This window comes from Dipteris shenzhenensis, chromosome 14 (genome assembly GCF_047967505.1).
Source record: "Dipteris shenzhenensis isolate YYH24624 ecotype China chromosome 14, Dip_SZ_1.0, whole genome shotgun sequence".
Classification (NCBI taxonomy): Eukaryota; Viridiplantae; Streptophyta; class Polypodiopsida; order Gleicheniales; family Dipteridaceae; genus Dipteris; species Dipteris shenzhenensis.
Window position 1 is genome coordinate 10,285,895 of NC_141609.1, and position 27,166 is coordinate 10,313,060.

The window sequence follows — 27,166 nt, forward strand, 5'->3', positions numbered from 1 at the left end:
CATTTCCGGCACCGCTTGCCTTTGAGTGACAGCAGTAAGTAGGTGGTCATCCTCTTCTTCCGCAGATCCATGAGTCTCTTCTCCAATACCATCATTGTGCTCAGTCAGCCCATCATCTATGTGGTCATCCTCTTCTTCCAGAGATTCATGAGTGTCCTCTTCAGTACCATCATTATGCTCCGCCAGCTCATCATCTTCTTGTATAGCATCCTCTTCCTCCTCTGTTGTGACCCCATGGTCTTTTTCTTGGTGTGAGGCATCCATGTCGTGTGCCTCCATTGCTTCCATTGCTGCTTCATGGTCTTGTCTTTGAATCACCCTTTGGCCTCCCCACCACTTGGTCTGGTACTTGTGGTCATCATTCGCTGATACATGTGGGGATTATTAAGAAGACCAAAAGGCATCCGTTCATACATGAGATCAGCCAAACGAGGTGGTGGAGAGGCTTCTTGGCTCACCTCTTGCGCACTCCGTGAAGTACCAAGATGGGCTTCAGGATCCTCTTCTGGACACAACTCCACCATGTTGATGGCTAAGGATCCCAGGGCCCCCATCCAATCCAAGATGACAGCTTCTTCCTCATCTGGTCCAGCATGTTCCAACAAGTACGTCAAGCTCTCACCATCATCTCGTGCTGCTATTACATAGGTTTCACCTGGGAAGGGTGAGTCCTCCACATAGGCCAGCTCTTCTTTCTGTAGGGGCCAATCCCCAAGTGCCCATCGCTCCTCTTCCACTCCTTCTTCAAAATCCTCTTCCCCAAGTTCCACAAGTCGGTGACGAGCCCTTCTAGTAACCATGTCTATTTCTAAGGATGTGGATCCCAAAGGCAGTCGAACTTCATCACTTGACCAATCTTGAATGGCCTTTGCTGAGCGTAACCGTGGTCTACCGAGAAGTAGAGGATAAGTCTGCTCACCCTCCGTCATATTAAGTATGATAAAATTGGACAGGAATGTAACTCCCCCAATCTTCATGTGTACACCTTTGACAGCCCCCATAGGCTTCACCTTGCGTTGATCCGCCATGCGCACTTGAAAATGTATGTCGGTTGTCAATTTCAAACCCAGTTATTGAAGAGTACCTTTCGGCATGATGTTCACTGCTGCCCCACCATCCAAGAAAACATCTTTCAGCTCCACCCCATTGATCTCCACTGCGAGCTTGGGACTTTGTTCACATGTGAGGGCAGTATAGGCTGAGCAATTGTCTAGTGTTACTCCATCTTGAACTGTTACCGTCTCTGGTGTGGGCCCACCCTGAACAAATCCCCTTTGGTGCCCTCCTAGCATGCGATTCAAGAATGCAATAGTTTGATGCTTGATATGTGGAGACAATTGACAGAGTTGTCGTAAGGTGATATTGGGCCTAAAATCCATCAAGTCATCCATCAAAGAATAAGGCTGGACAGTAACAGTTACCTTTTGTGCCTTCATCCGCCGAGCTTCTGGCCGAGGGTCGAAGCTCACGCGAGGGAGAGGAGGTGCCTCTGGATTCTCAATCAATGTTTCCTATGGTGACTCTCCCATCACCCTTTTCCCCTTTTCTTGGGCACTACTAGGCTTCACCCCTTTTTCCTTTTCTTGCTTCATTGTGCTTCCTGAGTGGAAAGTGGATGGGCTTGCCTGTGACTCCTCACGTTTTTGCCCTAAAGTTGTCACTTACGTTGCAAACCTCACTATTCTGGACTTGCGGGAAGGGAACTGAGGTGTGACGTCTTCATCTTCAGAACGAGATTGAAGATCTTTGGTGACACTCCTGACCACCTCCTGGTACCTTGAAGGCATAGATTGCTCACTTGGAGTTGATGTAGTTTTAGAGCTATTGATAGGTCTTGATGACTGTGGGGCCCTTCGGGTTCTTTCTAATCCAGTTACATGAGAGGATAAGGGTAATGCATTCCTGTGCCCACTGTCCACCTTGGAGGAAGGAGGTGGGGATGCTCCTCTAGTGACTGAGCTGGTATTAGTTGGTGATGAGGCCTCCGAGATTGATGTTGAGTCATCCTTACTACTGTCACCCTTCGTTTGTGACCTAGTCACAGCTCCCAACACTGCATCAATCAAATGGGGTTTGTCACCCTCCCCCCTTTTGCCATTGGGACAATCTCTGGTGTAGTGGTCATTTGTGTTGCACTGTGTACAAGAGGGTCCCCCGAATGGTTGTGTACAATCATCTTGGTAATGGCCGTACTTGCCACATCTAAAGCACTGATGGGCATGTGAAAGTTGGTACCTTTGCCTCCATGTCCACCTCGGAACCCACTCCATCGACCCCGGATATAAGGGGGTCCATATCCACCCCCTGACATAGGTGGTTGATACTGTGCATAGTAGGGCGGAGGATAGAAGTATGGAGCCCCAAATTCACTAGGAGTAGGAGCTTGGAGCAAAGGAGGATTAGGAAGTAGTGGAGGTGGAATGATAGGATGGGTGGGTGGTTCAGGTGCCTTCACAGGGGCTGAAGCTAGGGGTATTGACCCTGAAGTGGTCGGTGCAGCTTTGTTGATTGTAGCCACCAGTGGTTCTCTAATTGGATACTCCGGTAGAAGCTTCTTCAACCCCTTAAGATACCTACACTCGGAGGCATCATGTCCATGAATTTCACAAAATGTGCAAAAGGAGGTCGGGGTGGGTACCTTACGCTTCGATGGACATTCCCAGTAGCCATGGCCAGAACCCTTGCAGCCGGTGCACCAGAAACCACTTCTTATCTGAGCTTCAAAGGGTGACGGTCCATCCACTTTTGTTCTGTCTTTCAGACCTTCTTTGATTTCGTCTAATTCCTTCTTGAGTTGCTGCCATGTCTGTGAGCCCTCTTTTCTCGGAAGTTGGGTGGTCTGGGTGGGTGTTGAGGCGAAACTTAACTGGGACCGTTCCATCTTCACCGCTTCCCTCACGAATTCTTGTAGTGAGGCATGCTCAGGGAGTTTGTCAACCAGCCTTATAGCAATGGTGGAGGGTAAAGCCTTCAAAAACCACCCCTTCATGACGACGTCATTGGGTGGCACCGACATCTTCGCGGCCAAGACCCTCATCCTTGTGTACATCTCTGAGATACTTTCGCCAGGCTTCATGGTATCAGTGGAACTCTTGGACAATCATGTGTTTGAATTTTTCCAACTTGAAAGTGCGTAAGAATTCCTCCCTTAGGTCTGTCCACGTTTGGAAGTGGTCAGGGGGAAATTGACTGTACCATACATCGGCGGCATCCTCCAATGACGAGGGGAAGATTTGAAGGAACGCATGCTCATTCTCCACACCTTTAGCTCTACATGTTGTGAGGAATTTCGTCACATGAGCCTCCGCATCCTCATGGAGGTGGCCTTTGAACTTTTGAGTCTTCACATGGACCTTGTTCAGTAGCTTGAGAAGTCTAGCTCTGTCTGCAGGACTGAGAATGGCCATCCCCACCGGAGAGGCTGAAGCAGATGCAAGAGTTGGAGGGAGTCTTGATGGAGCGGTAATGAGTGTGGGTGCTCCAGAGGAGGAGACTACAGTGACAACACCTCCTGTGGAAGACCACAATGGGGAAGTCACTACTGATGTTGCCATTGAGGAAGTGTACACAGATGGTCTTGTATACGTGGAGGGTCTCGGTGTTGCAGAGGGAAAGGGTGCGAACATAGAAGATGTGGGGGTCAAGGAGGATGAGAGAGCATTTGGGAAAGAGAGGGACGGAGTTGAAGTCATGGATGAGTAGGCAGCAAGGAAGGGGGGTGGTGGTAGAAAAGGCAGTACGGGTGTGGATGGAAAGGGAGATGAAACTATCATGGCAGGTAAAGGTATGGCCGGAGTAAAAGTACCCCCCAGTGGGATAGATGTGAAAGAAGGATTAGCTAGGAGCCCGGAGCTATGCATAATAGATGAGGTAGCAGCTTGTCCAGACGAGGCAGGAGTAGATGGAGTCACCTTTCCGGCAGAAGAGGTGGTTGATGAAGACATTATTACAAGAGAAGGAGAGGTGCTGCCTTGACCTTGATGAGTCCCTGAGGAGCCCTCGTCCTTCGTAACCTCTTCTTTCACCTGTTCTCCGCTTTGCACTTCTTCTCTGGAGTCGGGATCTGACCACCAGGGTTCCTGTTGATCCAAGTCAATGAGAGTGTCGATGAAGTTACTTGCTTTGGCTACTGCTCCAATGGGCTCACTTTGTGCTCGAGTTGAGGACTTCGCAAACTTACGTCGCACGTAATGCTTCTTGTACCGCGTTTGGTCTGCTGGAAGTCTTTTCTCCACTCTCCTCAAGTACCTCCTAGTTCTCTTGCTAGCTCCTTCAAATGTTTCAGAACTACTCGGCATAAGACCTCTCTCTAGGACCCTGGATCACCACTCCACTTGTGCTACTCATCACCAGCAGTGTCCCACCGTGATTGCCATAAACTATTTGAGGGGGGGGTTCCTAACACTTCCGGAAGTATTACCAGAGGCCTAGGGCCACTGGTGCGAGAAGTGAGTAAGACATGCCATAAGTGTCACTGATGGTACGTAGGCGAGTGCTAGTCGATGGTGTCAACTATGTGCAAGAGGTACAAGTGCTGAAGTGATGTGAGCAAGAAGAAGACCAAAGCGGAACAACATCATAAAAGCCAACCCTCGACATGAACGGCAAAGAACTTCAACCACATGACACAGGTCCGTTGTACCAGGTGAAGGGAGAGGAGGGGAGGAGAACACAACGGAAAGAGATTTTAGAGTAGCGAGCAGGATGGGGAGTAGCATAATTCATTAGAAAGCAAGATGACTGATACACCCGGAGAAGATATACACGAGGCGAGCTCTTGACTCTAGCCTCTCACTCCTTCACTCATACCTCCTGCCCCTGCCAGAATGTCCTTTCCCCTCTCCCCTTTCCCCCTCTTCACCTTCTCCTCCTCTACTCCACCCCCCGCTGCCAATATCCTTTCCTTCTTCCTATTGGATGTCTTCTTGCATCCTTAGCCATCCTTAGCCATTCAACCATTTGTGGGCCGCTCTACCCTTGATGGCTTCCGCAACACTCCAGCATGTTCTGGGTTAGTGAATCCCGTGCTCCATGTGTTCTCCTGTCTATTCCATGCGCTCTTGACACTAGTTGGTTGCGAGGGTTGGTGCACCACCTATACCTCTTAACTGTTGGACTGCTTCCCCTGTGCACCAAGTACCGCCTGTGCACCTGTGCACTCTGCTGGACTGCTTCCCATGTGCACCAATAGGTGTACCCCGTGCACCATTGCGCCAGCTAGACTGCTTCCCATGTGCACCAACAGGTGTATCCAGTGTACCATTGCGCCAGTACTTCCCTCTGATCAACTTTGACCATGGTGGATCGAGGTTGAGGTTTGGCACTCTTCAGTCATGTATTGCTTCCGTCATACCCAAGTCATGTCCAGGTCAAGTCATGTCCAAGTCATGTCCATGTCAAGTCATGTCCAAGTCATGTCAAGTCATGACACGATGCGACTAGGTAAGGTGACCATGATGTGACCCAGGTGTGACTCTTAGTGGGAGTCCCGGAGACTTTTAGTACAACCACCCCTCACATACGTATAGTCTCTACAGCACCTATATAGCCTGTATAGATGCCCATACAACCCTCATAAGCAACCTCGCATTCCCCTGCCACCCCCTCCTCTCTTCTCCCCTCCACCTCTCCCTCTCCCACATTTATTCTTTCTCCATGCCTTCCCTCCCTTTACAACCCTTCATTTTTTTAGTTCTAAGCTTCCCTCAGGTCACTCGTTGACAATTTTGTTAAAGGATTCAAGTTGGCCTTCCACGTCAAGCTTAGCAAATGGCTACTCATTCAGCCGGTCCTTCTATCACTTTGGACGTAAGAACATGATCCCGGCCTTCAAGAAGTTAGGCTAGGTATTGGATGATTTTTTCCAGAGGTGCTAACCTCTCCAAGCAATTATTAGGTGAAACTCAATACGAAGACTTTATATAAATGGATGCTTAAGTATGTGTGGGTGTGTGGATTTGTTTGTGTGAGAGTATATGTCTTGAATTTCTAAAGGCGGTACTGGCTGAAAAGGCTGAAGCATCCGAGTAATGACTTGCCATACAAGATGATAATGCATTCCTGAACCATATTTTTCAGCAGCCAAAGGATAGGATAGAATACTGCCATCATCATGAATGACATCTGCCACATAGGAGATCCCTTTTGAATTAACACACACTTTTTTTATATATAGTGAAATCTTTTATTTCTGCGTGGGAAACCTCAAAAGAGGTGAAAACCCACCAATAAGTACAAGGAGAAAATTTACAAGTAAAACCTCAGAGAGAAAAACTCATGAGGCAACCAAGTAAAAATTTTACATATCAGTTGGAGGAGACTCCAACAAAACATCATCCAATTTCAAACTATTGCCCTGTAAAAACTGATGCAAGGGAGTGACAGTGCCATCAATAAAACAGAGTTGCTTTTTGCCCTTGTGATTCTTCTTAAGATAAGCGGGCAGCCGAAACTTCTGAACCACAAGGTCAAAAACCTGCTGCAACCAAGGATGAAAAGACTCCAAGGAAAAAGGAACATCCGGATCCGAGACTGAGAGGCTTTGTAAAGGGGCCGGCATATCAACAGGCTTCTCAGGGGAAGGAACATGAAACTGAATAACAATATTTGCATCCGGAATAACAGTATCTGGAGCTGATGGAGACTGTAGATTCTCTTCCACTTCTTGCATAATAGCAGAATTTTGCAGCAAGGAAGAAGAATCTGTCATAACATCTTCAGACGTCGAAGCAGTAACAAAAAAAAAACCGGATCACAAGAAATCTGACAAGCTACTGTAGAGCAGGAGATGAAGAAGAAGAAGAAGGGCATGCTCCGGCAAAATGGCCAAGTTGGCGACATTTATAACATGCATTGGGAAAGGAGGCAAAACGAAGAGGAATCCGAAGAGGATGCGAAAATCCAAAATCCAATTCCAGGCATGAAGGTACGAGCTGCTCTATATCCCAAAGAACACATACCCGAATATCTCTGCTTGCGACCAGAAAATCCTGCTTCAGAATAAAAAGAACACGGCCAAGTAGAGCTGCAAGAGAAGAGGCATGCTGAAGAAGCAGAATGAGTAAGTCTCTGAGAGTAACCCAAACAAACAGTAGTGGAGGAGGGAGCGCGCTGGATCAAAGATCCCAAGGCATGACAAATGCAAAGTGACGTGCTCCATGAACTCCTCCCAAAGTGAGCAACAATGTGCAAAATAAAAGCCCTTGTCCATGAACACAAAAGAAGTAATCTGTCCAGCACCCACGGCAGTGGAAGACCAGGCTTGCAAAGAAGCCACCGTCATAATTCTTCCCATAAAATAAAGGCAAACACCAAGTTGTTGTTCCTAGCAAATGCTCTGAAGAAAAGGTTCAGGGGAAAGAGTTTTTCGTAAGGAAAATCCAGCAGCAGAAGATGAGGTAACTGAGTCAGCACACAGTTTACGAAAGAGATCTTGTTGAAGCGAAGAAGGAAAGGCAGAAGAATCGAATTTGGCAGCCTTCACCCCTTCCAAAGGGGATGGAGAAAGAGAATCCCTTTTCTTCTTCCGAGCATACTGAAGGATAGGAGAAGGAGAGCTGTAAAGAGAGGGAGAAGAAAAGGAAAGCACAGGGAACGGAGAGGAGACCGGAGCTGTCGGAGTAGAGGCAAAAGGGACTGTCATTGATGGTGTGGTTTCATCACTGCATCAGTTTTTAAGAGCAATAATTTGAAGCTAGAGGATGCTGTGTCTAATCCTCCAGCTTGATATGTAACTTTTTACTTGACTGCTGCCTCATGACTTTTGCTCTGAGGCTTTACTTGTAAATTTTTTCCTTGTACTTATTGGTGGGTTTTTACCTCTTTTGAGGTTTCCCACACAGAAATATAAGATTTCACTAAAAAAAAGGGGGGGGGGGTGTGATGGAGAGCTCTCCACCCTCCCCCTTGCCCGTATAGGCTGTTCTAGATTCCGCACCTGCTCGTAGCCCTTTGCCTCGACTCTGTCATCACCTCTGCCTCTTTCATACCTCCTTGCACCCCCGTCCGTACAAAATTTGCCTTTAGCTGTACGGATTTCAGCATCCATATAGCCTGATTTCTCCACCGTACAGTCCCCATACTATGCCGTACATGTTTCCTCGTTTGCTCAGCCCGGTTTCTCCCCTGTCCACTTTCGGTACTCTGCCGTACAACATCCGTCTGCATTTGTACTACTCCCATCGCCTCTTGATTCCAGTCCTTTGCTGTCCGTACCTGTTTCGCAGCCTCCTGCTGCCCTAATGCTACCTTTTGTACAGCCTCTTTACTCCGACCTGCCTTCTGCCTCTTCTTCGGATTTTCTTTCCCTTGTGATTCTTCTTGATACTGGTACGCGAAATTTCTGAATCACAGGGTCAAAAACCTGTTGTAACATGGGATGAAAAAATTCTAGTAAAAAAGACACTTTTGCATCCGGAACAGAAGAAGACTTTGGCACAGGCATCAGAGGCAAAGGAGCTAGATCAACATCTGTATCCTCCGACGAAAGAGCTGCATCTGATAAAGCAGGACTCAGCATTTCAGCTTCACTTCGAGGATCAACCTGAGAAAGAGCATGTGCAGCATCCTGTATGATCCCCTCTGCAAGGGGCACATCCATATCTAGAGGAGAAGGAGGCTGATGATGCTCAATGGGAGTTGGATCCTGAACTTCTTCAGCAAGAGAAAGATTAACCTGTGATTTTTCTACCTTCCTCTAGTAATGCTTCGGAGCAGTAAAAGAAGGCTTATCGAGTAAAGCCTTAGCGGAAACCGGAGGAGAAGGAAGAGTAAGCTTTACAGTTGAAGGAGGAGCAGGAGGAGTGGTCATGAAAGCCGAAGGGCAAGCACGTGCAAAATGACCAACCTACCGGCACCGATAACATGCTGTTGGAAAAGAGGCAAAATGCAGCCTGATGGGCATCGGATGAGCAAATCCCAAATCAAGATCCAGAGTAGAGGGCACGGGCTGCAATATCACCCGACCATAAAAGAGAATGCCAATCTTTAGAAAGCAGAGGCAAGAGTTGGACTTCTGAAAATTCACATGAAGACTAGCAGCTAAAAGAGAGAGCATGCATTCCGAGGAGTAAAAAAGGAATCATCAGCATATGCCTGAGCAATCATAGTACCACTCCCTGGAATTTCTAATCCATGAAGCATGTCCATGGCAACCAAATGATCCATATATTGCAGCATAGGATGGGTGGCAATGGCATAAAGCAAGGCACTAAGTGGGCAACCCTGCCGAATCGAACACCGAAGAGTCTAAGCTTCAAAAAGATCCCCAGACAGTATACAAGCCACCTGACTGTCACTATAAAGCCAAAAAATCATGTGCTGCAATTTTGTACCAAAACCCAATGCTCGCATAGTCTGAGAAATAAAATCCCATTCGATTGTGTCAAAAGCCTTGGCAATATCAACCTACAGTAATAAAGCATCGTGCTCAGTATATTTGGCATATTCTATGCCAACATATGTATTAGCAATATTATCTATAATATGCCGGCAAGGAACAAAACCATACTGAGCAGGATGAAGGCTATCATGCAGATATCCTTTAATGCGATCAACCACCATTTTAGTGATGATCTTATAAATAACACACACACACACACGCACGCACACATTTTCTTTTTTTGGGGGAAATCCAGTTGAATTGATATTCCAATTTGCAGCCCCCTAAAAGAAGGGAGAAGCAATTACAAGATCAGAAAAGGTCATTATACAACAAATATGTAGGAATGTCAATCTGATGGGCTCGCAAGCAATCAAGGAAAGATTGCCTTAACGATGCCATGAAGAAAGAGAAACTATGAAAGAGAGGGTCTCCAAAAACTCTAATTTTGCAAGCCTTCCATATCGTCCAAAGAACCCAATAGTGAACCCAATAGAAGAAAGTTCATAGCTTGGCCTGATAGGGTGCCGTCCGAAAATCCAGAAAGCCCTACGGAAAGTAGCACTAGGAAAAACAAGCCAATAACAGGTGCCATAAAAAGAAAAAGAAATCGACGCGCATGCACACGCACACACAGAGGCAAGACCTTGATCCCAACAAACCCCCCTAAAGGGATTGCCTAATAATGTGTCAAGGATAGATCTAGGATCATGGTTTCTCATGCGAGTTTTTTTTGTCAAGATAAATCCAAGGCTCTAGTTTCACATGCTACTTATGGATTCCCAAGTGTAGAGACAAACAAGGGACTATGTTCACATGTTAGTTATGGGTTCCTAAGGATGGAGACGAATGAGGGACTAGGTTACACACACATTACATCCATTTCCAGGTTCCTCTTTGGGAAGAGCACCAAATTAAAACACACACAAAAAAAAAAGGACATACAATCTTTAAAAAGACCAATCGTAATCAATGTGGTTTGCTTCTTCTTGGGATAGTTTCTTCTCTTCAAGAATATTAACATCGCCCTTCCTTGAAAAACAATTACTTTCCATGTGATTGTTTCTCGTAAATATTGTATGAATATGAATGTTATTACCTTTGTTGTGTCTGAATATTGTATGGACTCAACATGTCGTTTGTGAGAGTCCTGTGCAGGTAATGTTTGGCCACATTTCTCACATCATGCCTATTGCTTATAGATTCCCTGCCGAACAGCAATGCGAGGGAGCTTTCCTTTGAATGGAACTTACTTTCAAGTCAATGAGGTATGATTTTCATGTGATTTTAAATAAAGAAGTGTGGGTGGATGCTGATTTGATATTGACTGGACTCTCATGCTTTTGCAAGTATTTTGTAATGTGAAAAGAGATCGGCATTTCTTTGAGAAAAGTGGAGAGACACTCTGCTGTCTCTAAAGGTAGCTAGATGAATTGGTAAATCAGGTAATTGAGATGCAAATTGTGGGCTTTCACATTAAGCAATCTGGCAGGATACTGATCTAATAGTCAATGAATACTTTATCAAACAGATTGATTATTTTTTTGAGTGCGCTGTAGCTGTAGACTTTAAAAGATTGCACTCACATCTTTCACTGCGAGGTATCCCTTGGTGGCAAACTGCTCCTGCCACCTCCTGTCCCCCCTCCCCTCGCTTGTCCCACCATGCCTCCTCTCTTCCCTTTGTCCTGCCCATTTACTTTGTCTTCCATCTTTTTGCTGTCCTCTCACTGCCCCATTGTTTCACTTTTATAATTAAATACCTCATTTTCTGTCCTTTTTTCCTTCTATATAATTTTTTTTCCAGCTTCTTGGATTCTGTTTGTCACAATTGCACTGATAAATATGCAAAAGAATAGAAATAAGAGGAAAAGGAGAAATACCAGAGGCTAATGAAATGCCTGCAGGCACCCAATCACACAGACACCCCCATACCAACACACACCCGCAAATGTGCACATGTGCACGGACACAGTGCGTCTCCCTTTTTAATTGTGTTCTTTTACACTTTGTTTCTCTTTTCTCCTTCTCATTCTGCTCTATCATGGTTTGCCTTTTCTTTCGAATTGCGTTGTTTCTTAGTACGTCTTTTTCTTACTCCTATATATGCTCTTACTACCCACCACCTTGCTCTCTGTGCCATCCCCTCTCAAGACTGTATTTTTCATGGTCATTTTTCCCTGCTCTATTCCCCCAAAACCTGAGTGTCAGGCCCTCCACGTGTCTCACTCATTTCACTAACAACTTTTCCTTCTTTCCACTTCATAGCTGATAAGAAGAAAACAGGAGACACTTGTGTGTGTATGCATGCAAGTGCACACACAAGAAAATAAATGCATGTGAAAGGAGTTCGGGTTCACTCCCTTCTCTCTCTCTCTCTCTCTCTCTCTCTCTCTTTTGGCCTAATTGCTCAGTTTAAATGATTTTTCCTCAACCTATTTCTCTTTGTTTCTCTTTCTTCTTTCTTGTGGCATTCTAGGATTTTCTTCTCTATCTGTCATCTTCTTTTTTATGGGGATCATTTTTTAGTACGTGTGTTTCTATCTATCACTAGTGATCTCTTCTTTATAGTCCTTAAGAAGGGCTGTGCATTTAGCCACTCCACCCTCTACACTGAATAGGATGGTTTCTCAAAGGAGAGAGGTCACGTCTAGAGCTGGCTGTGGATTGCATTTGTATCCCTACTAAAGACCCCCTCACATGGGACTTTTCGATTGAATTCAAGCTAGCCTAGCTTTTGAGCCTCATTTTGAGTCTCAATTTTTCTTGCTCTTTCTGCTGTTGGCTGCACTCCGTCACGCTTTGGCTGGCTTCTTCCTCCTTTTCAGCTGCTGTGCACATCCCGAGGCTGCAGGCACGAGTCCCGATGCAGTTGTACGGACAGTCTGTGCAGCTGTACGGACTGTTGGTGCATTTTTCTAGGCAGCTGTAGGATGTTTTGGGGATTTGAGGAGGGCATGCTTCCGAGGAGGTTTTTCCTGGCACAAAGACTTCGGGGCAGATCTGGCAGCCTTTTGTCCTCTACAGCTCTTTTCTCGCCCTCCTTATGCCTTCTATTTGTTCTTCTCTCTTCTCCCTGAGGCTAGAAGACACCTGCACCCTGCTGGGAGCCTGGCTAGGGGATAGGCGTGAGGGCTCAATTAGCCCCTCTGCCACGGACAGTGGGTATTTGGTTATTGTCGATTGTCTTTTCTCATTTTGAAGTTAGCTGCAGTGTATTTCTTGTGTTTGGAGTCCTTTTTGGTCCCCACAGGCTTAAGCAAGCACTCAGAAGCAAAGGGTGTGGCTAGGGAAAGGCCAGAGGGTCAGTGTGTTGCATGAGAAAACCTTGAGGCGGCTTGAGCACAGTTTGCTAGTGGTTTTGATGCTTGGATGCCATTCAATTGGGTCAGGTCAAAAGTGGATGCCGAAGGTTGCCTTGCCAGTTGGATTCTACTGGTGCACTTGGATTGGATGCCTAGAAGATAATCAGAGGATTTGCAGAGAGGAATAGTACAGGGGTGAGCCCTTGGTGTGCCAAGGCATTTGGGGCCAGTGGGTGTACTGTGTACTGTTTTCACTGAGCAAAGGCATTCTAGCCTCCCCATTGTTATTGTTGAAGTTTGTTTCTAAGTATTGTTAAGTGATTGAAGTGACTAAAGCTTGCATTGTGGCTATTTATGAGGTTTATGACTAAGTAGACGAGGATTCTTCCCTTTAGTTTCTTGAAGGTCGCTTACTATGGTTCCATTGCCGGGATCGTCACCATCTTCCTATAGAGGTGAGCCTTGGTAGTGTTGGGTGAAGGAAGCCTTCATTGCAATTTTTTCTATAGCCTTCAATCTCAACAAGCATGTGACATCATGAGAGTTCGTTGACCATTTCCGAGCAGGAGGGGCAAGAGTAAGGCTGGGCATCAGAGAGTTTCGAGGAGGAGCATAGTATCAGTGAGGGTGATGAGGAGCAGGACAGTGGGGAACAGCCTGGAATTGAGGACAGCAAGTCCTCCCTCAGCCCATGATGCATCCAGGATACTTTGGAGGGGGATCAATTTTCTAGGCAATGACGGGACAGCCCACAGAAGGGCCCGGCATGCCAAGCAGCTCTGTGGGCAGCATGCAGCCCATAATGTAGAATTTCCAGCAGCATATGATGGGTGGAATGCCCCTTGCAAATGCCAATATGATGTACTCAAACATTGGGATGCAGACAGTTGTGCCTGGGATGATGGGCAATACTTGGAATACGCTACAGATGCAGGGCGTGGGACGCAGAATGTTTAACCCCACCATGGGTACGGGTGGCATGGCTCATAATGCGGGAGCAATTATGGCTCCGCCCTTCTTACAGCCCCTCATCTATGATAATCTTACACCTAAAGGCAAGCTGAATGATTATAAGGAAGGAGGGGTAGCTGTGAAGTTTGAAACCTTCAATGGGATGCAGGACAAATTGAAGGCTTTGACATTTGTGCAACAATTTGATGCTTCCTATTCAGGTGGACACTTTAGAGAGTCTTTCAAAGTTCGAAAGGCAGCCACCTTCTTGAAGGGCAATGCACTCCATGGTGGACCAATTTACTTTTGCAGGGCAGAGCACCTACTACATGTGTTGAATTCAAACAGGTGTTCTCGGCCACATGGTTAATTACTACTTTGGAAGTGCTACCTGAAAATTGGAGGATACACAATGCCTTTCATGTGAGTTTATTGAAGCCTTTCCATGGTGATGTGCCTGTTGACCTGCTTCATGAGGATCAGCCCGAGGTTGAAGAATTGGATGAAGTCTTGGTCCCGGAACATATTTTGGCACATATGGAAAGAATAGATGTAGAGTTTCCCGTCGCTACCTGGTGAAGTTCAGGAACTATCCTGCACTGGATGCGAAGTGGATGGAGGAGGGTGATTTGGCAGTCACCTCGGATTTTGCACCTCTACCTGGACGCATTTAAGCTTGAGCCGACCGTGGTGCAGGCTCCTACAAGTTCAGCAGAGCAGAGATCTGGAGCATTGCTTGGTGCTCAAGAGGAGGGTAGCACCTCCCCTTGATACAGACTGCTTACATATCTGGAGATCACTTGGTGACACTGATTGTCTCACCCGAGATGCTGCTTGTTGCTGACATTATTTCTGCCGTGAGGTCTCCATGATGGGTGTTCGCGACACTTGACACAGAGGATGCATTGATGTATGAATGGACTCTCGACCTCTCCTAGCATATTATCATTGCAGGTTATATCTTACAGATGATGTATATTCTAGTATGGGCTATTTTTGCCTATTTTCTTTATTTTTTTCCTTGTAAGTTTTCAGCAGCAACATGGGTAGTTGTTGTTTTAAGAGGAGGGTATGTCACGGGGACGTGAAAAGTGATGTAAAGTATTTTGTAACTCAACCCACACTTAATTTGGGGTTAACCGTGGTTAAGTCTAGTAATGGTTTAGCTATGAGGGACTGGCTAGTGGAAGTGCAGACTTCCTAGAAGTCCCTAGGTGCGATTTCTAAGTGTACCCACTAGGTCCTAGGGGCAAGGCAAAGGCATCTTAGAGGAGTTTTAAAGTTGGGCCCAAGGACAACCAACTTTGTCCTTGGTATGATGGTTAGGACTTTAATGAAGGGCCAAGTGGCATGTATGCAAATGTATGTGCTTCCCCCATCCTACCATCTCTCTCCCTCACCCTCCTGAAGCAGTCCAGGGTCTGCAAAAGGAGCCTGGAGTGCACACCCTACTGAGAGCCTGGCTAGGGGATAGGCGCGAGGACTGAGCTCGCCCCTCTGCCACGGACAACATGTATCTTTTCTCAATTTGAAGTTAGCGGCAGAGTATTTTCTTGTGTTTGGAGTCCTTTTTGGTCCCCACAGGCTTAAACAAGCAGTCAGAAGCAAAGGGTGTGCCTAGGGAAAGGCCAGAGGGTGAGTATGTTGCATGTGAAAGCATTGAGGCTGCTTGATCACAGTTTGCTAGTGGTTTGGATGCTTGGATGCCATTCAGTGGGGTCAGGTCAGAAATAGATGCCTAAGATTGCCTTGCCAGTTGGATTCTAGTGGTGCACTTGGATTGGATGCCCAGAAGAAAGTCAGAGGATTTGCAAAGAGGAACAATAAAGGGGTGAGCCCCTGGTATAAAGTATTTCCATTCAGAAGCATTAAATAAATACTGAAACGGGCACCAAGGCATTTGGGACCAATGGGTGTATTGTGTACTATTTTCACCGAGTAGGGGCATTCTAGCCTTCCCATTGTTATTGTTGAAGTTTGTTTCTAAGTATTGTTAAGTGATTGAAGTGGCTGAAGCTTGCATTGTGGCTATTTATGAGTTTTATGACTGAGTAGACGAGGATTACTTCCCTTTAATTTCTTGAAGGCCGGTTACATCGGTTGAGATTGTCTCCTCATATACCTACTGGGGTGTCGTTTTCTCTGGCCCCAATCTTCACGATGAGTCCGGCGATGCATGCCCGTTTGAGGAGGGGCTACGTCTCATTTGTCCGACTAATGAGACAGTGCTTCCGCTCACACTTTCAAGATCCTTAGACCAAGGCTTTTCTATTTGACTCCTTGGTTCGACCAGTAGGGATGTATGGCAGCCCTTGTTGGAGGCCAGGCCTCTCAGACACATAGTGGGCTCAAGGAGAGCGACTGTAGATTCTCTTACTCTCTCAGATGATCCGAGGCAAGCCATCGGTGCCGCATCATTTCATTCTGGCTGAGCTCGACGCTTTCCCATTGTAGTAGATGCAGCCTTCCAGACTATCACCTATCTACACTGAGTCAGACATTATGGATCCTGCACATCAGGGTGACATAGGCTGCCATGGCTGGCTATGGCCACATCCATGGGTCTCGTAGATGGAGGAGACGAGAGAGACTAGTATACATAGACATGTAAGTGAGTCGAGAGATTGAGGCTCCACATTGATTAATTGCCTCCTTTTCAGTACAGCTTAGACACTCCATTGATCCCACTTGGATACCACAAGGTGAACCAAGTCATTTGAGAGGATCTCTTACAGCTACACACTTTCAGGACATGGTTGGAGAGGAGGGAGCTTCTAGTGAAGCTCAGCTTCTAAAGAAACCACTACCTCCTCATCTTAGAGGAGGGTTTCATTATCCTCCCAGAGTACACGTGGATCCACCTACCACACTCATTGAGGATTGCCATTGGGCAGTTTTGAGTGTCATCACATTGACTCCATATCGAGAGCAGATGAGCTGAGGGTATAACGAGAGTGTCGCATATGCACGCTATTTGATCGACAAGAGGTCGAGGCAGAGGAGCACTTCGCATTCAAATGCCCCGTGTACTATGAGATCCGTGGTCAATATCACTCTCTCTTCAGAGACGGTTTTGGGCCCCTCTCTAGGCTTCTTTCATACCCAGACCAGCTGTTAGAATATGAAGCCAAGTTGAGTCAGTTTGGTGTGTCCTAGTGTGTTCTAGTGTGAGTTCTAGTCTAGTGTGTTCTATGGATGCCACGTGTCGACAATATTGGGAGTTATCCCATATGCATAGGTGTTCATATGTGTGTGTGTGCTCTTATATAAGAGTTGTACTTGTCTAGTGTCAAATCAATCAAGTATCAAGCTACAAGCTCTTTGGTCTATATGTGAGTACTCTTATTTTTGTTCATTGCTCTAGTCATTTCATTTCCATTTCATTATGTCTTCTTTTGATTATCACTTCCTCTCTCCCTAGCCTACCCTCTCTCTCTCCCTCTTTCCACCATGTTCCTTCATGTGGTATCAGAGCCTCCCTTCCTACCTTCCCCTTCTTCTTGCACTATCTAGAGGATGAGAGAAGCCCGCAAATGGAAGCTCCCCTCTCCTCTAAGGTAGAGCCTCCCTTCCCTTAGCCTCACCATGATTCCTTGCCATCAAGTACTCCGGTGTCCTAGTGATTGCTCCTGGTCCTCGTTTGTGAGTTCAACTCACTCCTGCATCAGTTCATGGTTCTCCCTTGGCATTGGCAGACATTCCTCGTCAATTGGTGACCGCAGACATTCCTCGTCAGTTGGTCGCCAAAAACTTATTTTGGAGCAGTCCAGCGATTGTTTTTTTGATATTTTGAGGTCCGATTTTGACGTTTTTTGACATTTTGGCACTGCCCAAACATAAACGATCTTGTCCTGCACCATTTCGAGGAATTTTTTTTTCAATTTTTTGTCTGTACGTCCGTACGGACCTGTGTAGGTGGATGTGCGACAATGCTAGGGGTCCATACAACTTGTCAGAAGGCGATTCCGAGCAGTTTTAGGCTACTTTTTGGCATTTTTTGCTCAGATTTGGACTCCCGTGACCTCCACTAGTGATTTGAGCTTCCCGAGCTTACCCACAAGTCATTTCGACTATACCGACACTCTAGTACATTGAGGCTTCCGACAGCGGGGAATACTCTTTTCACACCTCGTCATCTCCTACAGTACATTTTCGCTCATTTTTTTGAGCACTTTCGCTCATTTTCTTGAGCCTCTTCTACGCATTCAGTGACTCTTTGATCGGCGCATTGAGAGCCATGATGTTATTGCCCTTGGTGGCTGCTTCCATGGTCTTCATCGACACATCTTCCGAGGCATCCTGGACATGAGCATCTTCGACACATCATCGACGAGTAGGATGAGCACACTTTTGTGTGGCAACTACTTCGGGCACATGGGTTCTCTACCCTTGCTATGCATAAAATCAATGAAATATATCTTTACTACTTTCTTGTTTGAGTCAATGGTACTCTGCCCTAGGTTGTCCCCCAAAATGAATGCAAATAAATCATGTGTGTTGAGTCAAAGGTTCTCTGCCTTGGATAGTCCTCCTAAAAAGATGTATTTTCCTATTTTGTTTTGGTGTGTGGCTCCATGTCTCTCATTAGCCCCTGGAGCCAGGAGGGGATGTACTGTGGGAGCCCTGTATTGGCTTTGATAGGTTTAGAGGGGGATGTATTGTGGGAGCCATGTATTGGCTTTGATAGGTCTCGTTATTAGGCCTAGCCGAGTTCCAAGATGTCGGTGTATTCCTAGACTTATGAGCTGGTCATGTAGCCATGCTATAACATGAGCCTCTGAGCATGTTGAGTCTCAAGCCATGAGAGTGCTTGGATCAACCTCTGAACAAGCTCAAACTTTAGCCTCTAAGTTACATAGGATGCGTGGTTTGATGACCGTCATTGTCATGTTCTGTTCTTGGTTCCATTCCAATAGTCCTCACCTTAGACCATCATTGTCATGTTTAGTCCTTGGTTCCATTCCAGTATTCTCTCACCTTGCCTTTATGGGGGGATGTTAGAATATGAAGCCAAGTTGAGTCAGTTTGGTGTGTCCTAGTGTGTTCTAGTGTGAGTTCTACTCTAGTGTGTTCTATGGATGCCAAGTGTCATATTGGGAGTTATCCCATATGCATAGGTGTTCATATGTGTGTGTGCGCTCTTATATAAGAGTTGTACTTGTCTAGTGTCAAATCAATCAAGTATCAAGCTACAAGCTCTTTGGTCTACATGTGAGTACTCTCATTTTTGTTCATTGCTCTAGTCATTTCATTTCCATTTCATTATGTCTCCTTTTGAGTATCACTTTCTCTCTCCCTAGCCTACCCTCTCTCTCCCTCTTTCCACCATGTTCCTTCACCAGCTACTTTCCTTCATGAAGCACTTCGGCACAGAGAGCACCTACTCAGGGTGCGGAGATAGGCCTTCGACACACAGTCTGCTTCCTCTAGAGCAAGATTACAAAGTTTTTTAACTCAGACCGTATCAATCACACAGTCCTCGACGAGAGACGCAGCAGAGACCCAGAGTCTGAGACACATCATACTCGACAACGGATAGACACATAGATTACACATGGCAACCTACCAGACCTAGAGCACGGCCTCACAGGAATTATAATAGCTCTAGTTAGGAGCAAGGTCATCGCCAAGAGATCAAGACAAAGTGCACCCATGGACAGCCACCAACGCTCCATCACTAGCTATACATCCGCACAACCTCACCCTCCCCTAGAGCTCCCCCTGACACCTACACCATTATGAGACCGCATTGTACTGATGAGGATGACTACGATGCCACTATTGATAATATATGACTATGCATTTTTTAAAGGACTTAGCACTCAGCATGGGTGATGATGCTTGCTTAGTAGCTCCACCCTTCTGCTTGTTGTATCAGGTTTTTTACTAGTCTCATAGACCCATCGGTCTTTCGTAGACTTTAATAAACTTTATTTCTTTCTCCCACGTCACCTTCGATACCTCAGCCCCCTTTGTTACCAGTATGTAGGTTAACCTCCCTCTTCATCATTGCTTGTTGCTTTGTCTTCACCTATCAACCCCTTTCTTCAGTTCTTGCCGTTTCTCATTCTAAAGGAGAGGAGTAACCATTTGGCCTGGACTCCACTAGGCCTTGTAGTAATCCTGAAAATTAATTTGCACAATTTATAAATCCAAACATAGGGCAAACAATATCAGCTCATGCAAAACTTTCCATCATGAGAGTATTAGAAATCCTCTTGTAAGTGCAATACAAAGAGTATTGAGTTGTTTTAAACCTAATCATTTCAACTCACATATCAAACAGCTTTACATGTTATAATATATTACTTTGAAGGTAAAGTGAGTGAACACCTTTTATACCCTATGAAGGGAGTTGCATGAAAGTACTCAAGGAAAGCTATGCTTTTGGATCAAATTGTATAACAAACAATTTTCCTAATCATAACATTGACATTTTGCTCCTTGTCCGCATCTGCTCCATATTTCAGAGCCTTTGTAAAACCTTCTATCATGCTGCTCCTAACACATATGTACAAAGAAATTGTGCTTGAAACGTGGTTAGGCTGGCTATGTGTGAGGCTGATTCCCTCATAACATGATTGTGGCGGATATGAGTCTGTAAAAGAGGGTCCGTGAAAGCAGCACTGATTAGATAGAAGAAACTACAATAAAATGTATATTTTCCTTGGGCTGTCCCTTGGGATTTACAGAGATAATAAACATAAACTTCAGAAACCAGAATAAGAAGTCAAGTTGTTTACATAATGTATTTTGAATTCTCATTTGTATATACTTAAATCTTCCTTCTAGTTTGACGATGTTTGGGTAGTTTTCATCCGGGTATGTGGTTTGACACTTATAACGATGGCAATTTTTTGCAGGTTTTTGCAGACTTCAAAAGCAGTTTGCAGCCTCTCCAAGTTCCTCGTTCTCTCCTTTGGAATCTGCGGCGTCGTTATGTATATTTTGGCACATCAGTGCCCAACATTTTTAGAGGTCCGCAACACCTTTACTTTGTGTTTGTGACATTTATATGTGTTCAAATTGATAAATGTGAGTATAGAAATAAAGTTTCTGAAGTGAAGGTATGTCTGGCTGATTTCACACCATTTGCAAGCATTCTGAGTGCATACCAAATATCTTCTTTACCATGTTATGTCGTTCTACTTGTATGTATCTTTCTTTACAAAAATTTGTAGTTGTTCTTCCAGTTCACACGATCAGAAAAACTGACCTTTTTTAAATTTCTATCTATGTATAGGTTTGTCGACAGCTGAGATTACAGATTGTTTCTGGCGTGGTGAGTGCTATCAAGATCCAAGTATTGTGTTGCAATGCTGATAGACATAATTATTTTTTGAGTTAGAATATTCCCTTATCCACAAAAGACTTATTTTGCATCTATTTATCAGAGTCCTATTGACTGTCTTTCTGTATATCTAGATCTAAAATATGTAGAGAATTTTTTAATCTAATGATTAAAAGATTGACTTGCTTTTTTTATCCTTCGGAATGAGGATGCCCTAGCTCGGTACACCTTTGACATGCTGGAAAATCGGCTTCAAGCCTGAGTGTGCTGTATAGATCATCTTTATCATGGCATGCCATCTGTATGCAAATGCATTACTCTCTATGAACATGGTCTCTGATTATTACTAAGTACCTGCAGTGGCCTGAGGCACATATTTGGTTGAGTCTCAAATGCTCATACTTTGCAACAGCCCTGGCCTTGTGCCTATTACCCCGAGAAGTCTCTCTATTGATTGCCAATTGACTTGGAGCCTCTCCTTAAAACTTTCCTCAAAGGTACTGTATTGCCAATTGACTTGGAGCCTCTCCTTAAAACTCTCTCTCTATTGCCAATTGACTTCGAGCCTCTCCTTAAAACTTTCGTCAAAGGAGCTACTCTTGCCACAAGCATGTACCATTGTCTTCCATGTTTAGGTCTTTACACAGCATGGAGTAGGGGCATTTATAAAACAAGGAGATACTGTTTTGTATAAGAAAACTCAAAACTATTTTTGACTATATGGTGGGTTCCAAAAAATATTCTCAAAAGCTAATCCTTTTGTAAACAATGTCTCGTCTCTAGCTCTCCGAAACTATTTCATTTTATCCAGCTCTTCTATGCAAGGTGGAAGTCTGTAAATAACCATTTAGCCAAGTTGCTCTCCACTGTTTGGCTTTTTGTACCACAGCTAGATACTTTTTTCTTATTTGCTAGTTCCTTTGACCATCATGATCGGGATCTGTGTGAATATGGAGCGGCTAATTTTTTATTGATTAGATTGGAGTAAATGTAAATATCTGCTTTCAATTATGCTGGTTTATATCAACAAATGTCCAAGTATAGTCACAACTTAGCCAATGTCTTAGCATTATACATGAAGCCTCAACATATGGTTCGTGCTAGAAACGTTGTATTGTCTTTGCAAGTCTAGGTCCCTTTTGAGAGATACTTTCAGAGTCACCAAAACTAAATGAGGACTCTTCAAATGAACCTTTTCTACAATTGAAAACCTTGATAGTGTAATCAAATTTTAACTTGAACATGCAAAATATGATGTCCCTAGAGATACCTTTATTTGACATGCTACCACAGATCATGAGAGAGATATTTTGGCATAGGCTGAAAAAGTGGGTTGTAGTCAGGCTTATCTTCTTTGATTAGATTATCCATTGCCTTTTTAGAGTCAGACAAAATTTACCTGCTGTACATAGAAAATCCCAACTATGCAATGGAAGTTGGACTGAGGTTGAGGATGTAAAAACCAGAGCCACTGCCTCTTATCACACCATGATTGAGGACTTTACTCCACCTACTCTTATTCCATTCCAATTAGTTAGAATATAGCTATGAATGCCAATGCAAGTTGGGCTGAGATTGAGATGTGAAAAGTATAACCGGTGACTAATATCACATCATGATTGAGGACTTTGTGCCACCTACTCCTATTCCATTCCAATTATTAGAATGTAGCTATGAGCAGATAGTATGACTGCCCAATTTGACCAAAGGCTTCATTCTATTATGCCAATGAGCTTTACGTGATGTCTAGCTTATGATCAATTTTCATCGTTCTACTGGTAGGAATGGTAGATAGTCTAACTTCTTTGGAAGCTGGCAGAAGTACCAACGATCCTTGCCATGAACACGATTTAGGCTGCAATAGAAACTCACATATTAAATCAAATTTGAATCATGAAAATTTCAAACTTTATAAAATTCATCTCTTAGTTATAATGGTAAACTTTGAGAGCAAATATCTTCAAAGAGAAGCTTTACAAACCTGATGTGCTACCTTACAATGCGGTATATTATATGACTTTTGACTTTTGTGAGCACACTTTACTAAATTATAGAATTTATTTTGTCACTAGTGATCAAGGATCTACTCCTCTCAACAGCTGCATGGACACCTATCTCACCTCCGACTGGCATTAACCCTTATCCTACAACGAGCATCCATGCTGAATGATCAAACAAAAGAGACCTTGCATACTCCACAGGTGCCATCGAAGTCATCCAAAATTTCATGTGTAACAATGAGCTATCAACCCAACCATCCAGGGAAAGCTAATCTCTAAAGAACCCAGGTGTGAAAGCCACCTCCATATCCTTGGATCCCAGTACCTCTCTAGCTTCTTTCTGAAGCAAGTCTCTCAAATGCTCTCCATGAACAATGAATAGAGGTTCCAAAGGGACAGCCTTCATGACTAGCTGTATTAAGTTGGATATAGGATTCACTGTATGGATGTGTCATTTCTACCTCAATCTATTCCCATTGAAGACATGTTTCCCAGGCAAACCAGGGGGGACACACTTTCAGTTAGTGTTCGAAGTGACTCAATTTCATCCTTTAAACCAAATCTATGGAGTCACAAGTCTATTATGATCCAATGCAAGCACCATCTGTTACAGTGAATCCTTATTGTCTATCTGTGTTGGGAATTCACCTCACAAGTCTCTCAAACATTATAATGATTATATGCATGGGTAAACTTTAGTATTTTGTATTTGGAATTCTTTTCAATGATTCAAAATTGTTTAATGTAGCCAATACTTCCTATCTGAAATCAGTGCTGGCATGGCTCCTGTCGTTTGTCTCTTACAGTATTGGGGGCTACTTCTTTCGTTTGTGGGATATTTACCTTTATAGGGAATGCATATTGCATATCAAATAGAAGTATACCAAGCCTCCAAACCAGAATCATATTTCCAATTTGATAACTCGAGGGAATTCTTATTGCACATCATATTAGAAGTACACTCAACCTTATAAGAAGATTCCTAAATAGAATTGGATAATCCAAGCTTGCTAATCTAAGTAAAACCTAAGAACTTGGTCTTGGGATGCTGGTTATATGCCTCATTCGTTTACAGAGGATCTCATTCATCTTATCCCAAGGAGGGATGCAGAAATTGGATTACTAGTGGAGACCCATTAGGGATCCCCTCTTTCTCCTTGCTTATAGTTATTCGTAGCTGAAGCCATGAGCATCTTTTTGAGATCTCAAGCAGATATCTTTGTGCTAGTACTTCCCCCTCAAATAGGACGAGGAGCTTCTAGATGCAAAAGACATGTTGTATTATGGACCACTCCCCAACTCTCACCTCTTTCTGGATTTGCTTTGTATTATAGTATGTGCACATATTACTTGGAATAAATCCAATGACTTTTGGCTTTGTGAGGAGGACACTCGAGATTGGGGGGATTGATTTTGGTTTCACATGGCCCTAAGTGGACATCTTTGCTAGATATATGGGTTGTTTGATCGATATGGACATCTCTCCCTCCCACAGGCGCTTTGTATGTTGGAGATTATCAAGAGGATACTTCTCTTTTGTAGTTGGGATAAACTTGACTTGGATTTTAGAGTGGTAGTTTGTCAACTGGGACCTGGTTTTTTTGGTTCTTGTTGGTGCCACTGCATGACTCAATCACTCAGCTCAGAGGCTTTGATTCTCCCAACGCAGGAAGGGGGCCTCAATATCATTGATCCAGATCTTCAGTGCAAGGATTTGCTTTGCAAGTTTTTGTATCAAGGGACTTTTGTCAGCATGGAAGTCTTGGAAATATTTCTTCATCGACACATTCGGTTCTGTATCCCCTTTTAAAGTGGTGATTGGATGGCCTTACAGACTTGCACTTGCCTCCGTGGACACATGCTTGGAATCATAGTGAGCACTTCAGCCTGGCATGCCTGGAGATCAAGAGACACACAAGCCTTATCATGCCATGGCCAGTATTTGGATGGACACAATACAGACCTTGATGGCCATTTGGGGCGCTGATGACGTCAGTGGGGATGTCATAGTAGCTAGTCCCTGCTATGCATGATGGAGTTTATGGTTTTCAACCTTGTGAGTGACTATCATGAGATTGAAACTGCACTATGTTGTGTTTTTAGAGGATGAGTTTGGGAATGTTCCTGGATTCATCTAGGTATTTGGTTGAGTATGTAGAGGTCTTCTAGGGCTGCTACTGCCAAGAGGACTTTTCTTAGGGGGCCCCCTTCTTCTTGGAGGTCACTATGCGTTTGACATGGCACTTTCAGCCTCAGCCCTAGATTTTTACCAGGCTTTTTTGTTGAGTAGGGATTGACCCTCTCCCATTTTCTCTCATGCTACACTTGATGTACTTTTGCCCGAGCACTTTGCTCTTGGGGCTTTCTTTATACTTAACAGAAGTATCTTTCATGAATCTTAAAAAGAATAAAAAAGACTTATATCTTAGCTGTCCACCTCATTTCAAATACTATTCTTGCTATGTTTGATGTTCATTTTAGTTTTCGATTGTTTAACCTTTTGTCAAAGTCACAAACTATGGATTTCTTAAGATGCTACTCTCTCATCACTTGTTCCCTTAAAAAAGATTGCTACAGGCATGTTGGAATGCATGAATGATATTTAGACCCTTTGTTTGATTCTTATTGTAGTGTCTTCAAATAAAGTATTTCTTTCCTTGCTGCCTTCCAGGACATGTGTGTGTCAGGGGATTTGACCGTGAAATACGTGCTCCAAAGCCCTTGGTGTGCAGATTGCACTTTCCAATAAGCAAACAGCAGAAAAATAAAAAAACAGCAAAGCCAGAGGTATGAGGCATTTCAACATCTGCAGCTTCACATAATTATGTATACACAGGTAAGAGCCCTTAGGAAGGTCTAATGAGTTTGATGAAAGGTTTGCCTGATCTCCACATCATAAGCTGGACGGCAGACCACTCACTATCCTCTCATTTGAGCAAGGGAGAATATAAAATGGATATTCTACCTGGCAGGGTCATTTCAAAATCATTTGATTCAGTAGAAATTGAACACAATAAGGAGCGTTTTGCTCCATTTTCTCTTGAAATTCCATTGTAGAGGAAAGTAGGAAAGTTTCCTCTCTTCTGTAAAGTGTATAAAGAATTGGAAGACTGACTTTCTGATTCTTGAAGGACAAACATCATCTTTAGGTGGTGGGTGCATTGAGAAAAATTCACTCAAGATGGGTGGTTACTACCCTCCACAGTTTAAATTAGAATCAATGAACGGTTACGAGTCCAGTCTGGCCAATTAATTCTCATCTTTGGTATATATGTGTACAAATCAATTGTCTATAAACAGCAAATTGCATGGGGTAAATGTCTAGTTAGGAGATGAAATCTTTAACATGCAATTTTCTATTTCAATTGCGAGTCAAGCTTTAATTTACAGAAGTGGTATTTGGTTCACTTAAACATGAGATACTGATAGAAACTAATGTACCAATGACTGTAATATATTTTCCGGCGGCCACATGGTACCTTCAGGATGAGTAAGAGATATTTGTAAACCCGTTTTATCATTAATGTGCTGGGGGGCTACATTTTCTCATAGGTGAGTCCTTGTTTGCAATTCCTGCCTTTTCAGAATACGTTTGTAAGCCATGTATGGGTTGTGTTTTGATCATGTGGTGTCTATATGCTTCATTCTGTGTGGAAATTGACAATATATATTTTTTTCTTTTCTATGTGTAGTCATTTCTACATGTGTGCATGTTCAACTAGTACATCTTCCTCCCTCCATCGTAGTCCTCTTCATGTTTTTGGAGCCTTCTTCCTGTGACTTCTGGGTTCTATATGTTTCATTCTGTGTGGAAATTGACAACATTATTTTTGTTGTTTTTTGTGTGCAGTCATTTCTGCATGTGTGCATGTTCAACTAGTACAGCTTCCTCCCTCCATCGTAGTTCTCTTCATGTTCAATTTTCTTTTGGAGCCTTCTTCCTGTGACTTCTCTGTTCTCTTTCTGTACTACTTTTTGGATGTTTCTGATGAATCATCATTTTTCAAATTTTACTTTGCAAGAGTAGTCTCAGTAGCTTTAGATGCTACACCTAAAAAGCCCCTTAGCTTCTAAGTCTTCTCAGTCTCTCCACATTTTTACAAGAAGTACTGCATGGACGTGACTCTTGTTGAGCAACAGTTTAGGGATGGCATGCAGAGTATAAAGGCCCTAAGCAACAACACTTGATAACCATGGCAGATTTACATGCATGATTTGTCAAGTTGTGAGAGGTCATTCGT

The 27,166-nt window shown here is 44.0% G+C and overlaps 1 protein-coding gene across 1 annotated transcript in view; it reads left to right on the forward strand.

Annotated features, from left to right (window-relative positions):
* The window catches only part of LOC147894177 (protein ROS1A-like), a 99,065-nt gene extending 72,814 nt beyond the window's left edge, over positions 1-26,251 (forward strand). Inside the window, exons 16-19 of the mRNA XM_087384380.1 lie at positions 10,582-10,647; positions 20,498-20,612; positions 20,878-20,916; positions 25,597-26,251. Coding sequence (XP_087240506.1) covers positions 10,582-10,647; positions 20,498-20,612; positions 20,878-20,916; positions 25,597-25,718 — 342 coding nt within the window. The 3' untranslated portion in view covers positions 25,719-26,251. The remainder of the gene's footprint in view (positions 1-10,581; positions 10,648-20,497; positions 20,613-20,877; positions 20,917-25,596) is intronic.
* Positions 26,252-27,166: the final 915 nt, after the last annotated feature.